Source organism: Microtus ochrogaster, chromosome 22, assembly GCF_000317375.1.
Source record: "Microtus ochrogaster isolate Prairie Vole_2 chromosome 22, MicOch1.0, whole genome shotgun sequence".
NCBI classification, from domain to species: Eukaryota; Metazoa; Chordata; class Mammalia; order Rodentia; family Cricetidae; genus Microtus; species Microtus ochrogaster.
In genome coordinates, this window is record NC_022023.1 from 230117 (window position 1) to 246457 (window position 16341).

Genomic DNA, 16341 nt, shown 5'->3' on the forward strand with positions numbered 1-16341 from the left:
GGACCCTGTGCATCTGGATTGAGGGTGCAGTGGTGCATATAACTCTGAGGCAGTTTTACTCAGTGCTCAGTAAAACTTGTTTCCAAGGCATTTTCTAAGGAGTTACTCACAGATTGTCCTGTTTTGTTCCAGGTGTTGATAGACTGGATAAAGATCTGACCATAGGCCAGATGCAAGGTAAGTCATCCAGAATTTGTGCCTGTGGATCCTTTTCTGAGGGTGGGGAAATGGGCAGTCATATGAAAATGGATGTTCTGAGATAGTGAGGTACAGTAGGGAGAGTGTGAGCACTAGAGTCACCTCCATTGAACCGCCACCGCCGGGTGATTGTGGGCAAGCATCTTCCCTTTGCTGAGGAGTCATTGTCTTCCCCCACCTAACTAAAAATGAGAGTCAAGCATTGTTTCCAGGATGAAAGAAATCAAATGAGGTGATGCCTTGGGAATTACTATTACAAGAGCACCTAACATTGTGAACAGACATAATTTCCTGGTGTTTTCTTATGTTCAGAGTTTTCAGAAAAGAGAAACAGTATAGGTACCAAGTGGTTTAAAGTCTATTAGAAGACATGATGGTGAGGAGGGAGAAGAGGGAGCTTCTTGGGGGTGGGGTGGGGGGGCTTAGACACTGCTCACCTAGTAATCTGTTTTAGCTGGAATGCTCTTAATTGTGTAAATTGAGAGTGTTGATGCCAGGCTTAAGAAGATTACAAAGTATAGTGGGTCTGAGCACCACACGTGAGCCCAGATGTGAAGACTGCAGCAGGGATGCAACAGGGCCCATTTTTTTCCTCTATGTTAGAATCATGTGCATTAATAATATCTGAAGATCTGAAGGAGACGCAGCCTCCTGCAAGAGGAAGACCATTAATAGACTTAATGGTGTGGCCTAGTTCCTGCACTAATTACACAGCCTTGGACAGATACTGCCCTAATCATAGCTCGCTTCCTCACTCTGTGATTGTAGCATCATCTTCAACAGTGCGTAGACTGGTACGCTGAAGACATGGACTACTGTGCGGCTTGCATGAGAGCCACAAGGACGTCTCCAACTTTCTTACTTTGTAAATGGAAATGCTGGGCTCACAGAGTTAATCAGCTCCCCACCCGACCCTGTATTTAGCTTTTGTGCCCGAAAAGCACCTGCCCCTCGTGCTGTAGCCCAGCCCAGCTCAGCTCTAGTCACTCCTTTGTTTGTTGTTGTCAGTGCTGGATACCCAACCCTTGGACCAACACACCCAGGAAAGCTACATGCCCAACTGCTGTTCACTCTTAATACTTGTCACATTAGGGTTTGAAGTGTAACTCAGTGGTAGAGTTTAAGTAGCTTGGAGCCCTACTTTCAACCCCAAGTTACCCCCCCCAAATTACCGTAGGTTGTGAGTTTGCAGTGCTGTAAGGCAGAGTAAGGAAGCACATCTTACGTTGCCTAGCACACTGTTTGATACTCATCTGCTGTCTTTTGCAATAATCCATTTCAGTATTCCTAACATAGCTTACAGAGTTCCAAATGGCCCAGGTTTTCCAGCCCAGCCTCACTGCCAGCCACTCACATCAGCACCATGCCAAGCTTCTTTATTTTCCATGGCTGTCATTTCAAGCCTTCTCTTCTGTAGGTGGGCCATTCTTTCTGTGCAGAAACCTGTCTGGGTACCTTTACCACACTGCACAGCCTCTGTGCCTGCCTCATCCTTGGGACTACATCTGCATTAGTGCTGTGTTTTACTCTCCAACTAGACTGACTCATGTGAGCACAGGAACCGAGTTTTCTGTCTGAAGTAAATTTACACCAAGGAGGTACAGAAGGAAAGGGTGAAAAGTGAAGGGACCCTGAACAAGGGTCCAGTTACACTCAGCAGACTTGGTAGTGTGTCCAGAGTGTTCTGAGGGAAGGTCTTCCTGGGATGCCCAGTGACTTAGGAGGCATAGGAGTGATTTGGGGAGGGCTTTCTATCCCTGAGGTTGCCTGTTTGTCTCCTCTCCAGGGAAGTTCCAGATGCAGGTCTTACCGCAGTGTGGCCATGCAGTCCACGAGGATGCCCCTGACAAGGTGTGTCTGGAGTCCAGTGACTTGAGAGGACGACTGGGGGGGGTGGGGGATTTCACAGAAAGTAGAATAAACCTGTGTCTCAGGGTTTGTCTGCCAGCTCCCCGAGTCCCTGCCTGGTGAGCACCTGTGGTCTTGGCTTTGTATGTCTGGGCTGAGGAGCCACTGGCACCCTCTTTTATTCCAGGGCCCTGTGGCTAAGATCTGCTTCTTTGTTAGCATCTAAAACCAGACAAGGGTGATTTGAGCAGGCACTGCACCCTAAATTCCAGTTATAGTCAGAGATTAATCGGGGCTCCTGTGAGAAAATGGTGTTTGTAAGTCTTCTGGGAGTAAAAGATTCTTGTTCCCCTTCATCTCTCTGGAGCTATCTTGTAAGGAGTCCCCTGGTCCAGGACCTTTGCTCTTAAGCTACCCAGACAGTAGTGAGTACTTCCAAGGACAACAGTGGCTGAACCTTCATCAGAAGCCCAGCACTTCCCTCCACAGGGCCTGGAATGCCTCTTCTTTTCCAGGTAGCTGAAGCTGTTGCCACTTTCCTGATCCGGCACAGGTTTGCAGAGCCCATCGGAGGATTCCAGTGGTAAGTACATAAAGGCATGTGAGTCTAGCTGGATGACCCACTTCAAAACTTAAGAATCTTAGGTATCACTGCCTTAGCCCTTTCTGGTCTGCATTACTGAAGTGGTCTGTGTTTTTCTTGGTTGTATGTGGGTCCAGTGGGGTCTCGCTGAGCTGTGTTGCATGCCTCATTTCCTGCAGTGTGATCCACCTTTGCCAGAAACGTCTGGGCAGGCCATGGAGGTCGTGTAGAAGTCTAGATTGGGATTTAAATCCTGCACTGCTGGCATTTAAAGGAAGTGATTCTTTGTTTGGGTCAGGGGGTGTCCTATGCAACATAGCTGCACCCTGGCCTCTGCCCACTATCTTCCAGGAACACATCCTAAACATAATTCTGCCAACCATAAATGCTTCCAGATGGTTCCATATATCAAGGGAGACAGAAGTGAAACAATGGCTTGTCTAGAGGGAGAGTGAGCAAGCCATCCGTGGACCCTAGGAATCAATATGAAGACTTAATTTCTCAATTAAGTGTTTGGGGGCTTCTGACCTTTGGTGTCTTGGTCAAATGAACCATCCATTGAGGGCAGCACCCCTGTCCAGCTCCACATGGGGCTGTGAAGAGATGGGTCATGCCTGCAGGGCTTTGGTGGTCACCCGGGATGGGAGGGTTCCCTGGAGAAAGGGATAAGCTGGGTAAAAGCTTGTAATGGTGACATTTGTAACATTTCCCCCTTTCTACCCCTGACAGTGTGTTTCCTGGCTGTTAGTGACCTGATGTCCACCCCTCTCTCTACCTTGAGCTCTGTTGTAAATACATCGCACCAGAGGCCACTGTGATGCCGCTGTCTCCTCCTCACCATCCCACCCAGCCATGTGACACTGGCTCCCTGTAGAGGGGCATCCCAAGATGTACAAACCCTTTCTGTATACCTGTCAAAAGCATTGTTTTCCAGGGCCCATGTCCAACAGTGGCCTGTGCAGTCTGGGGTTCCCAGCTCTTTCCCTCCCCTGTGCTCCCTGCCTTGCCTAGGGTGAGCCACCAGAGCTGTTCCTGGTATCTGGCAGTGTACCTGGGTTCATATGTCTCCCCAGGCTCAGGGATCTCCATTCCTTGAGGATGTTCTTGGCATGGTCCTGCCCTACCTCATGCGATGGGCAATGCACACACTGGCCCTTATTTTTCCCTTTCAAATAAAACACCAGTCAGGTACCTTTATCTCAGTCTTAACTGTTGCAAGTCTGGAAGAACCAGAGTGACCAAGGTTCCAGCCTTAGTTCAGGAAGAGGTAGTAGATAGGAAGCATCCCAAGAAACCTGCCTGTAAGCCAGGTTCAGCCAGTCCAAGCACATGGCTTCCCATCTGGGTGAGCCTACCGTCCCACTCCCACATACCTGGGCACCTGCCCTGGGCTGAGGCCAGGCTGCTCCAAGGGTCTCCGAGCCCTCATCTGCCACAGAGCAGCCCAGGTGAAACACAGCCCACGCACAAAGCCACAGGCTAAATCCTGTGGAATTGTTTTTAATGATGGAATTTAACCATTTTCATAGTTGGTTCCTGAAGGTGTGCCAAGTGCCGCTTGCCTCTTCACAGCTCCTCGCTCCACTTGTGGTTTCCGTGTTACTATGTAGAAACACCATGGACTAGCATCCCCATCTGCCCTCATCATAGCACTGCGGGCTCCCCCTGCTGCCCAGGCACGCCATTCCCACAGGCAGGGAGGGGCATCTTTGTGTGACTGTCGTAGGTGGTGTGTAGCCCTCTTCACCATTCACCCAACAACTTCCTACCCCTGTCCTGCTGCACGGTCCAGAGTCTGGGGCCGACTTTGTTTCTTTGTTATTTATGATCCGGTTTAAAGAAAATAAATATCTCTCAACCTTTATTCATCTGAGGAGTCCTTATTTTTGCTGATCTGACTAGGAACAGTTTATTAGATTTAGTTGCCACCAGACTCCAAAGCCTCTTTCTCCATAGTCTGTCAGTGCCGGTAGCCAGTGCTCCTGTGAGTAGATTATCACCTGTGTTCCAATGAAGACCCCCTAGTGGAACTCTGGGATGGACAGACACAGTGGGGTGCTAGGAAGAAGATTGTCAGGCGAGGGGGACAAGTGGAGGAAGAAACTGCTAGACTGTCTTTGTCCACAGCATATCAGTATCTTTCCCAGATCCGGTCCCGGAAGACGGACAGAACCTGTCTCCTGCAGCCCAGGGAATCTGCAATGTAGTCTCATCTCAGCTGGTAGAGTAGAGGACAGTCTGCCTCCGTCACTTCCGTTACTCAACTTGGTCATTTCCCGAGCTCTCCCATCTGTTCTGAAGGTCCCTCCCAGATGACTGGAAGTCTCTTCATTGTGAACTTCCTGGACAGGTGCTCTTGGGTACATGGTTCCAGCTCAGTGTGCGGCAGGAGCAAGCAGGTGCCAGTTGTCCAAACCACAGTTAGAATTCTGGCCTCTTCCCTTTATTCTCATACCACTTGCTGCCACGTCCTGTGCCTGCCTTCTGTATGCCCCTCTTTCCCATCCCAGCTATTCCCTGACCTGGGCCTCATCATCTCTCCTAAATTACTACCTTACCCTTGTTGGTGTCCTGCTGCTGCCCACACACCTACCTTAAAGGCTTCCGTTCCCTCATCTGCAAACTGTAGTAAACTGTATACCCACAGGACATGAGGACCACGCATGTTAGAGTAGATCAGCTGGCAACTCTGGGACTGACACTTACCTCACGGGACATGGGGGACCATGCATGTTAGAGTAGATTAGCTCACAGAGCTCCAGGACTGGCACAATTTAGCCTCGGTTCCTGAGCCACTAGTGGCAGCCTTGCCTGGAGGTTTGGGCAGGTTTTGTCTTCTTTCATTCTTGTGTTGAGTCAGAACTTATCTGCATTTTTCAAGTACATCCATACTGGAGAAGCTAGAGATTATGACCAGATAAAGCAGGGGCACCCCTGCAGAGAAGAGCCCACATTCTATGTGATCTGATTTCTGCAACCCATTTTTTGGGATTGCCTTTGGGTTGCATGCCCTATTGCCTGCAGGGGGCAGCATGATCTCTATGGTTTTGTTCACCAGGCAAGCCACAATTACCAATTCAAGCATCATCAAATTTACCTGACATCAAATCCTCAGAAGAACCTGTAGGACAGTTACTGTTACGTTCATTTTACAGGTATGGAGACATTTAAATGTTTATATGGCTCAGAAGTGACAGTGTCAGTAATCAAGCCCAAGTGGTTTCTGTAGCATACTACCTCCTGCGTAATAAAAAGTTATTACTAGCAGGAGTTATTTGGGAGTGGGACTATGCAGTATTTACCTGCCCTCTAAAGTCCCAGTAACCAAAACTTAATTCTACCGAAGATCTCCCAAGGGAACTAATGAGTTTATTGGGCTAACTTATAGAGCATGGGTGAAGAGTTACTGACGGGAGCGTGGGTGGCCCCAAAGCAGCCACACTGGAGAATCTTCACCAGTCATGGATGCTAGTACTCGGGTAAGCATCCAGTGTCTTCCTAGCTCTTCCCATGGGGAGACGTCAGTCAACACGCCCAGCTGTGGCGATCATTTGCAAACAAGCACAGCTGGTCTAACAGTGACAGCTGTTTTGCTCAGAAGAGCCTCAGCCCCAGAACAGGAGGAGGATGAGCAAAGAAATGAGGCCAGGTTGTCTTGTGGATGGAGGCTGACAATGAAATAAGCACTGTGCATCAAGAATGGATGTGTTGTATGTGGTCATCAGTTGTAGGCATCCTTCAGTTAAAGGCAAGGTGGCTGAGGTTTAGAGATAGGCAATGGCTTGCCCACAGCCACAACTAGGGTGAGCATCTGTGCCTTCTAGTTCTAAGGATTGTATGTCCACTCCTGATATCTAGTGAGCACCTACCCAGCATAACCTATAGACAAGGAGATTCCAGCACCTTTGAGTGAGAGATCGTTGCAGGGTCAAAAAAGAGCATATTTGAGTCAAACCAAAGGCTGTTCTATCCCTCAAGAAAATGGACAGGGGAGCTGAAATAGGAAGCTGGCTCACTCGGCAAAGTGCTTGCCATGCAAACATGAAGACTTAAGCCATAAGGAATAATGCTACTAACCATTTACAAAAAACCAGAACAGCCTAATAGCCTGTGCTGACTAGTCTTATGTCATCTTGACACAGCTAGGGTTGTCTGAAAGAAGGGCACTCAATTGAGAAAACGCCTCCAAACGATGGGCCTGTAGGGTATTTTCTTAATTGGTGATTGATGGGGCAGAACCCAGCCCACTATGGGTGGTACCATCCTTGGCTTGCGGTTCTGACTTCTATAAGAAAGCCGGCTGAGCCAGCTATGAAGACCAAGCCAATAAGCAGTTCTCCTTCATGGCCTCTGCATGAGCTCCTGCATGAGCTCCTGCATCCAGATTCCTGCCCTGTTTGTGTTCTTATCCTGACTTCCTTCGATGGTGAGCAGGCATGTGGTAGTCTAAGCCAAATAAACCCTTTCCTCCCCAAGTTGCTTTGGTCATGGTGTTTCCTTACAGTAATAGAAACGACAGATACACCTAACCCTAAGTCTGTGCACAAATATACATGTATAGTTTAAATGAACTCTTCTGGGCTGACAGCATTCCCACCAAGGGCCAAAGACCATGTAACAAAAACCCCAACATCACGCATGAGAAGCCCTATTTTGAATGGCTGGTCAGGGTTATCCAAAAGATTCCCAAAACATACAGGCTGTTGCTATTGCCTTTCCTTGCCTCACAGAGTACGAGGTAAGCCCCTATTGCTGAAGACACCATGTACTTCAGAACTAAGGCTCAGAGACCTCTGAGCTGGAACTGATCTGAATGCCCCCTCTCCTTCATGGTACCAGAAGGCATGATACAAGTTTCCAAAGGAGGGTGGCAAACTATAGCCTTACTAGCTATGCCTATGAACCACAACCAAAGTTGAGCAAGTCCAGAACAGGGCAATGGAAGTGAGGAGTGGGGGCTGGGCTAAAAATAATAATAAAAATAATAAAAATTGATAGTATTACTTTGGTTTTTCTCATTCAACATCATGGAAGAATATTCTGTTAGAAGAGGTGATTTTAAAACATTTTAATGACAATCAGAACTCATAAAAAGAAAACAAATTGCTTTCCACCTTAAAAAAATAATAATACCCACTGATGATGGGGGTGGGGACCTCAGAGTCAGACACTCCAGCAGGAGCAGCCCAATAGTTTTCCAGGTGGTATGTGTGTGCGTGTGTGTGTGTGTGTGTGTGTGTGTGTGTGTGTGTGTTGTATGTGTGTGTAGCATTTGTTCAGTGCTAGTGAACAGAACCCAGGTAGGTATTTGCACATACTAAACAAGTGTTCTATACTGAGTTCATCTGTTTCATTCCCAAGGGCTTCTGAGCACTGCAAACATCTCAGACCTCTTTGTATTGTCCATTCTAAGTCTCACAGCTGGAGTAGAACCAAATTCAAAGTCTGGGGCTGTGTCGGGGAGCGTTCCTGGTAGAAGCATCCCTTAGCTTCCACTCATAAGACCTTGCCACGAGGCCTGCCTTCAGAAAGCTGCGCTCCTCTCTGCCCGTGGCTTGGTCTCCTGGCTTCTCTGACTGACAAGCTGCCATCTGCCAATGCTTCAGTCTTCAGGGTTGGTGCTGCAGGGTCTTCGGAATTCCTGTCCATACTCGTGTATCCACTTGTTGGCCACTGGAGTGGGGCAGAGAGGGAGAGGGAGCTCAATAAGGAGATGGCCACAGGGCTGTCTGTGCATGGGAGCACAGCCTAAAAGCCTGCTGTTTACCTAGCCTGGCCCTGGCCCAACTGTGCACAGTCTGCTGCTTCCAGCATGGTGCATATATCGTCCTCCAGAAAGTCTCTAGCAGATCTCGCTAATGGACGACTGATCTTCACACATGTGGCACTCAGGTCATTCACCATTCTAAAAGCCCCGGTGAAACTGAAGCCCCTCCTGGGCAACAGGGAGTGCTTCTCCTGGTGTCTCTGTCAATGTGACAGTCTTTCCACTTGCCTTTCTAGCTTCAGAGTGAGGTGCTCTCAGACACATGTGCCAACAAACACGTCCGTCCACCATGAAAGGGCCCACCCATCCTCTGCTGCTGTTATTATGGCTTCTTACCTAACCACTCCAGAGACAAATGGCAACAGCAGGTTTGGTAGTGTTTCCCTTGATGCAGAGGGAGAGAAGGCATTCCTCTCTTCCTAACTAGGCCTGTCACCCTTTGCTGACACCTGCTCCTCACAGACCCACAAACTCTGCCAATCTGTCACGTCACTGTGGATCCGCAGCACCGTGAAGTCTTCAGAAAGGAGGCTCTGCCGTCTCCACCCACTCTATGGCTTCTCGGCCCATTCTCTCTCCCACAAAGACAGGCCTTACCCCACTTATCTCCCACCAGGACAGGACAGCCAGCATGAAGTGTGTCACCATCTCCCTCTCCACTCCTGTGCAGGTTCCACCAAAACAGTGCAGCGTTCTGAAAATGAGAGGACCAGCCGCAGGAGAGGGTGGGGGTCAGTCCAGAGTCCTGGACTTTCAGTAGGCATGTGAATAAGGACACAGAACTTAAACCATTAAATAAGGAAACTCTTTTACCTCCATGCAGTTGGAGCAAGCAGGCATTGAAAAGCACAAGAAGGTGAAACTTGCCACTCAGGTGTGGGTCACTGCCTCACAGCCTGCTCTGCTCCAGGCCTGGGCATGTGGAGACAAGCCACATCTGGCTCTGCTCTTGGGGACCCCAAACAAGACAGATGAAAGAGCAGAACAGGACAATGTGGCAAATGCTAGGAGCCAGGCAAGCACAGGCTCACAGGGTCACTGCAAACAGACACCCCACTAGACCCACTGGGTCGAAGACATCCCACACACAGCTGAAAGCAAGCACACCACAGTCCTCCAGCCACTGAGGCCTTGACATCAAGGCCCTGTGCTCTCACCCCATGCCCTGTTTCCTCAGCTACCCCCTAAAGCTCCCTTTAGCCATGGCCTTTAGAGTAGACTGAGCCTGGTCAAGGCACTGGAAACCAGGCCACACCCTGGGCGCTCCTCATTTGCTTATGGGTGCTCAGGATGCACCAGGTACTGCACTCAGGGCTTTAGACTCGGCCTCTCTAATTCATTTCCTTCCCAAACTACTAACGGCATGTTTGATCCTTCTGAAACATGGAAGAAATGATCACCCACCAAACTTCTCAGCACTGGCTCTCTGAGCCACAGCGGTCACTGCTGTGTGTCCTCATGGCTGTTTTTCCCTGTGAGCTCTAGGGACAGGGTGCTGAGCCATGTTCTGAGGCCTTAGTGCCTTAGCTCTGAGGGAATCTAGTTACTGTGGAGAATCTGAGGGTGACTCTGAGTTCTTAACCTCTGAGGGACCCACAGTGATAAGGAAGACTGGCCTGTCATCATCTACTTGCAATAGACATGGAAATAAAACAACAGATAGGATCACAAACACATGTTGCAGCAATAGGGTTTGTGGTGATTTGAAAGAAAATGGCCCCCAAAGGGAGCAGCACTATTAGGAGGTGTGGCCTTGTTGGAGTGGGTGTGGTCTTGGTGGAGTAAGTGTGTCACTGTGGAGCAGGTATATATACTCAAGCCACACCCAGTAAAACAGAGCACTTCCTGTTGTCTGCAGGTCAAAATTTAGAACTCTCAGCTCCTTCTCCAGTACCATGTCTGCTTGTACACCACCATGTCCCACCATGGCAACAATGGAATAAACCTCTGAAACTGTAAGCCATGCCACTAAATGTTTTCCTTTGTAAGAGCTGCCATGATCATGGTGTCCCTTCACAGCATTAGAAACCCTAACTGTGACAGAATGGGAGATTGATTGTCTTTGGGATTCCAGAAAGAGCTCTTTTTATCCATCTCCCCAGGCATCAGCTTGCAGGAGAGGGGTAAGTGCTTTGTCATCACACAACATTACAACCACATCCTCTAGGGCCCTGCTCACCTTAACCACAGGAACACTGAAGTTGGCATAGATGAAGGCCGTGGCTCCTCCAGCTTCTACTGCGCTCAGCTATCATGCAAGAGGAAGAAGCCAGAGTTAAGATAGCTGCTGATAGTCCTCTGTCATGTAAACTTAGATGTCATTTCTGCACAGACTGTGTGCAGGGCTCCCCTGTTTCAGTTATGGGAGAAATCCTTAGAAGACACTCACCCAACTCCCAAATTTAGTAAACCTTTCCAAGGTATCACTACTCATCTGTGGGGCTTCTCACCACTAGACGAGATTCTGGAATTCCTCCCTTATTTTTGTTTCTGGCTACCATCTTGTTGGAGGGCTATAATAAGTAAATTCAAACTTTTATTTACTTTTAAAAATCACATGTAGGGGTTGGTGAGATAGCTCAGTGGTTCAGAGCACCTGTTCCTGCTGAAGGCCAGGTTTGGTTCCCAGCACCCATTTGGTAGTTAACAGTCACTTGTAACTACAATTCCAGGGGCTCCAAAAGCCAACCGCAGGGGTCAATTCTCAGACACTGTACACCTTGTTTTTGAAGCAAGTTCTCTCTCTGACCTGGAACTTGCCCAGGGGGCTAGTCCAGCTAGCCCCTGAGCCCCATGGATCTGCCTGTCTCTGTCTCCCCAGCACTGGTCTCTGAGCCTAGATTTTTTTTTTTTTTTTTGGTTTTTCGAGACTAGATTTTTACATAGGTTCTTCCGCAGTACCGTGGAAGGTAAACGTTCTACTGACAGAAAAATCTCAGATCTGGATGTATTTTCTTAATATAAAGGGATTTTTTAGTTACTTTCAATAATAATAATATAAACATTTTAATATGTAAAAGTATTAAAATAACAGCCCCCGTCATCTTAACACATACAGTCACAGATCGCATTGATTAATAGTTGGCGTTTATGGCAGGCTTTATACTAAGTCTCTACAAGTATATGGTCTCACTTGGTTCTGATCAGAGTCCTATGATTAAAACTGTCTTATCTGACATGATCGTACGTCCAGTCTGAGTAGAAAAATCACTGACCAGTTGGCTTTCTACTCTGTCCCCCTCTTTCTTAAAGGTTATTCTCTCCCCGCCATATTGCTTGTGTTTTCTACAACCTTGACAACTGTCTTGGGAAACTACTGACATCTATATCAAGGTAAAGATGCAAGGACTAGACATAACTGGGCCCATTTAGGCTCCTACAACACTGATTGACCTCATACATTCTTTCCCATACTTGCTTGGTAGGAAACAGTGACAGGCACAGAGTTCTATCACACTTTCTAGATGACATTCTCTTGCTACGGGAAGAATGCAACTGGGCCCCTGGGAAACACATTCAAATCATTAACGTAGTGATAATATTGAATGCCAGCCTTTCCTGGCTGTGCTGTGGAGATCAGAACCAGCCCTCGGGGAAGGGAGCATGCCCAGGGAGTGTCTGTTCTTAAGAGGAGCCTGAAGCCAGGCCTTCATCTTGGGGTGCTTACTCAGAGCCCTTGTAGTTAGCATGTTGACCCTTCCACTGATAGTAGTGATCTTAGCCAAAGACCAAGAAGCATTCATAAATCTCCCCAATAAATGATTGCTTCTAATAGTCTCTTCTAAGTGTCAGATGATTAGAATATGACGAGTTTGTGTAGATAAAGCTAAACTTCATCATCTGAGGATAATGAGGTTGATGAAGGCCGGGACTGAATCCTGTGGGACCAGGCTAAGGACTTAAAGAAGAGGCCAACTGATCACTTCAGTGTTTTATTTAAGGGTGTGGACTCTCCAGGAGACGGGACGAAGATTTCCACTGCTTATCAGAGGCACTTACCGACTTTCCATCTCCCCGCTCTCTCCTCTTGGAGTCTAAACTGCTCTTTTCTCTGCTCTTTCTCCTACAGGTCCACAGGTTCATGGATTGATCCATACTTTCCCTACCAACTAGGCTTTGAGACCTTAAGGTGGGAGACAGCTGTATCCTCTTCCTGTGTTGTGAAAACCCCACGGTCTCCTAGCTTTCCCTACCCTGACCCTCTGCCTAGGCAAGGTCATATTTAGACCTTCGCACTGCAAGCTCTTGAAGGGTAGAAACCTGTCTAGTATCACTTATGTCTACGCCTAACAAAATAATGCTGTCTGAAGTTTAGAAAATTCCTGGAGATTTTTGTGTTCAGTACCAGGTGAAATCACTTTGAAAATTCATACGATAAAATAGTCCACTTAACCACATAAGTAAGAAGCCCTAATTCTCTTAGAGCGAGACTCACATAGATCATAAATGTTGCAACTCGATTCCCAGACTTCATCCTGTACAGGGGGCTGCTTGGCGACTGAGGCAGAAATAGAGCAGATGGTTATTTTGTGTAAATGATACCAGAGTGACGGCCAAGGTTTGCCATTAGCACAGACAATGGGATAAAATGAGGGTGTCTAGTACAGTCTATAACCCTGAACAACACCAACCAGAGTGTGTATTCACCTTTGCTGCCAACTACTCAATGTACTGTTTAATTGGACATTAATTTTTTTGGATATGCACATGAATGGATTCTATATAAATCAAACAAATAATTGTCAAGGTGAAAAATTAGACAAGAGGTTCTGTGCTTTAGGTTCTCTGTAAAACAAAGAAAATATATTATAGAAGATGATTATCTTAGAGAAATATTGAATCATAAGATTGGTGTTCCAGAGAGTTTGCCCAAGGTACACACTCATTCTTTAATCAAGGAACAATCTGAAATATAACTTACATACCAAAGAATTCATTCACTGTAAATACTATTACTTGAATTTTAGCAAATTTTAACAGTTGCCCATTCTTGCCCATAATCTAGTTTTAGAAATTTCCACCAGCAAATAATGGTTTATAATCAACCACATCCCCACAAAACCTGGTTATCTACTTTCTGTCTCTGGGTTTTGTTTTTTCTAGAAATTTATGTAAATAGAACCATAAAATATGAAGTCTTTTGTGAATGGCTTCCTTCTTTGTGAACTCATTTCTCTCTCTCTCTCTCTCTCTCTCTCTCTCTCTCTCTCTCTCTCTCTCTCTCTGTGTGTGTGTGTGCGTGTATGAAGTGTGTGCATGTGTGTAAGTGTAAGCCACAGTGCACAAGTGGCTTACAATCTTGGTCTTATGTTCTCCTTTTCCATCTTGAGATAGGATCTTTGTTGTTTGCCTGCTGCATATGCCAGACTAGCTGCACAAAGTCTTCCAGGATTCTCCTGTCTCCACCTCCCATTTGCCCTAAAAATACTAGGATTATGGATTTGTTCTACTGTGGCTTGGTTGCTTTTTATTGTGGTTTTTATAGGGATTCGAATGCAAGGTCCTCATGCTTGCACGGCACACATGATCCCTGAACTGTCTTTCCAGTCACTTGAATACTACTTTTAAAGTTCCTGGAATCTTGATAAAGTTGGAGCTATGAATCAGTTGCAGGGAGGTCTTTTTCCCCATGATGTTGTGAATCTTTTCATTTGTTTATTGGTCACCTGTGTATCTCATGTGTTTTCCTCATTTTAAAAATATCAGCCTGTATTCATAGGTTTCATTGTGCTATTTCCATGTTTTATTCCTCAAAACTATTTGCTACTGACAATATGGTGAGTAGTTGAGACCATAAAGAAAGGAGAGGGATTTGAGGACAATCCTCATGGAAAAGTCCCCAAGGGAAGTAGGAGATAGAATTTTATTACAGGCTGTATTCTTTTTCCACTCAAATTCTGGAGGAGAGGAAGGTGGTGGCAGACAGTGTATGCAGTAATCAGGTGAAACCAAGGCTTTCAAATATCCTGGAAACCAAAGCCTTTGTGCTAGGCTCTTCCTTAGTATTTTCTGAGAACCCCTCCAGATCTCTGCTTTGAAGAACACACTGGCTCCCTACCCCAGAAGACTGGCCATTGATCCCATCGTTACCGTAGCATGGTCAAAGTGAGGCTCATAATGCCCTCCGATTCCATAGTTCACCACCTGTAGGTACTCTGCGTAGGGAGGCTGGATGTCAAGGCCTGTGAGGGCAGCAATGCGGCGGTCGAGGGTCACCAGCATTGGGTCAACTGTATCCTTCAGCCAGGCACTAAAACACAGCAAGGATTAGAACAATAGTCATCAGGTGCTGGAAATGACTGCATGATGTCTGTGACTGAAGAGATGGTGTGGTGGTTTGAAAGAAAATTCCTCCCAAAGGGAGTGGCACTATTAGGAGGGGTGGCCTTGTTGGAGGAAGTGTGTCACTGTGGGGGTGGGCTTTGAGGTCTGCTTTGCTCAAGTTACGCTCAGTGTGGTACACAGTTCACTTGCTGTTGCCCGTGGGGCAAGATGTAGAGCTCTCAACTCCTCCAACACCATGTCTGTCTGCATGCTTCCATGTCCCGCCATGCTAATTGACTAAACCTCTGAAACTGTAATCCACCCCAATTAAATCTTTTCCTTTCTGGAAATATGGCCATGGTGTCTCTTCACGGCAATATAAACCCTGAGACAGATGGATGAATGAGTGTGTGAATAAGTGAATAAACAAATAAATCAAGTCAGTCAGAGGGAAGTAGCCACGAATGTCTAGTCACTTACTCATCCCTCATGTTGAGTCAGTCCAGTGTGCATGGCCTCCGATTTCGACATTAACATAGCTAACATTCTCTGAGGCGAGAACTGAGCTGGGCCCAGTGAAAGCTCGTAGAACTCAGGACTGTGACTCAGAGCTGAAGATTACAAAACCCTATTCTTAAAACTGCTGTACTATGAAGACATCTCCAACAGAGGAGGCAGAGTACCATAAAAACAGCAGGGACTTAAAGTATTGACTTCTGGGTGTGGTGGTGTGCACCCAGCCCCCAGAAAGGTGGGCTTTCTGAGGTGGGACAGTGGCAAGGTGGCTTAAGTCCAGGAGTTCAAAAGCAGCCTGGGAAACACAGCAAGACCCTGATACCTCAACCAAAGAAGTGGGGGATAAGGAAGGGAAGGAGAAGTGGGGGAGGAAGAAACTAAAGTAGTAATAACAGTTCTTCATCTCTGCAAGGTACTGTCAATACTTAACCTCTAACCTCTCCAAGGGCCAGTGTGCCCCTCTGTCAATGGGGGTGATTATTACATCTACTTCTATATTCTAGAAATCTGTGGGAGAAACGCTCATGGAGATGTTCTGTAAGGTGTGTTGGTGACAGCTATGGTACCCAGGGGAGTTTCAACTCTGGGCAAACCAGAACAGGTCAAAGCCCAATTCAGACACTTCCTGAACGTCTTGTTGAGGTTTTTACAATGTAAAATAAATAGAATCAGAATTGAGGCCCCTAGAAAAATGAGGACATGTTCTCTAAGCACGGCCAGTGACACCCTGACAGGTTAATTTGTTCCACATACTTTTACGCTCAGATTATTTATTAAATTACATGCTCCTAGATTTGCAAAGATACCCAGGACAAAATTAGCCACTACTTTCAAAGAAAAAAGGCACAGAGGCTGGAGAGATGGCTCAGTGGTTGGGCAACTCACAACTGTCTGTAACTACCTTCTTCTGGCTTCTGGGTTTCATGTATGCACACGGTGCACACACAGCTAGGCAGATATTCCAGGGCTTAGAGAACTGCTTTTTCAAATGTCCCTGCTGATGGTGTGGCTGCAGAATGCTCCCCATGGGTGCATGTGTTTAAACACTCGGTCTCCAGATGGTGATGCTGTTTTGTGAGGTTGTAGAACCTGGGGGTGGGTCTTGAGGATCACACCCCAGTCCTTTTGTGAGGTTGTAGAACCTGGGGGTGGGTCTTGAGGATCA

The 16341-nt window shown here is 47.0% G+C and overlaps 2 protein-coding genes across 2 annotated transcripts in view; one reads left to right on the forward strand and one right to left on the reverse strand.

Annotated features, from left to right (window-relative positions):
- The window catches only part of Ppme1 (protein phosphatase methylesterase 1), a 44682-nt gene extending 40189 nt beyond the window's left edge, over window positions 1-4493 (forward strand). The window contains exons 11-14 of the mRNA XM_005357501.2: window positions 133-177; window positions 1985-2049; window positions 2562-2629; window positions 3359-4493. Of these exons, the coding sequence (XP_005357558.1) occupies window positions 133-177; window positions 1985-2049; window positions 2562-2629; window positions 3359-3377 (197 nt within the window). The 3' untranslated portion in view covers window positions 3378-4493. The remainder of the gene's footprint in view (window positions 1-132; window positions 178-1984; window positions 2050-2561; window positions 2630-3358) is intronic.
- A 3214-nt stretch (window positions 4494-7707) lies between these two features.
- Window positions 7708-16341, reverse strand: part of P4ha3 (prolyl 4-hydroxylase subunit alpha 3) — a 33753-nt gene continuing 25119 nt past the window's right edge. The window contains exons 10-14 of the mRNA XM_013350112.2: window positions 14487-14646; window positions 12832-12894; window positions 10576-10644; window positions 8994-9090; window positions 7708-8302 (exon numbers count right to left, since the gene is read on the reverse strand). Coding sequence (XP_013205566.1) covers window positions 8232-8302; window positions 8994-9090; window positions 10576-10644; window positions 12832-12894; window positions 14487-14646 — 460 coding nt within the window. The 3' untranslated portion in view covers window positions 7708-8231. The remainder of the gene's footprint in view (window positions 8303-8993; window positions 9091-10575; window positions 10645-12831; window positions 12895-14486; window positions 14647-16341) is intronic.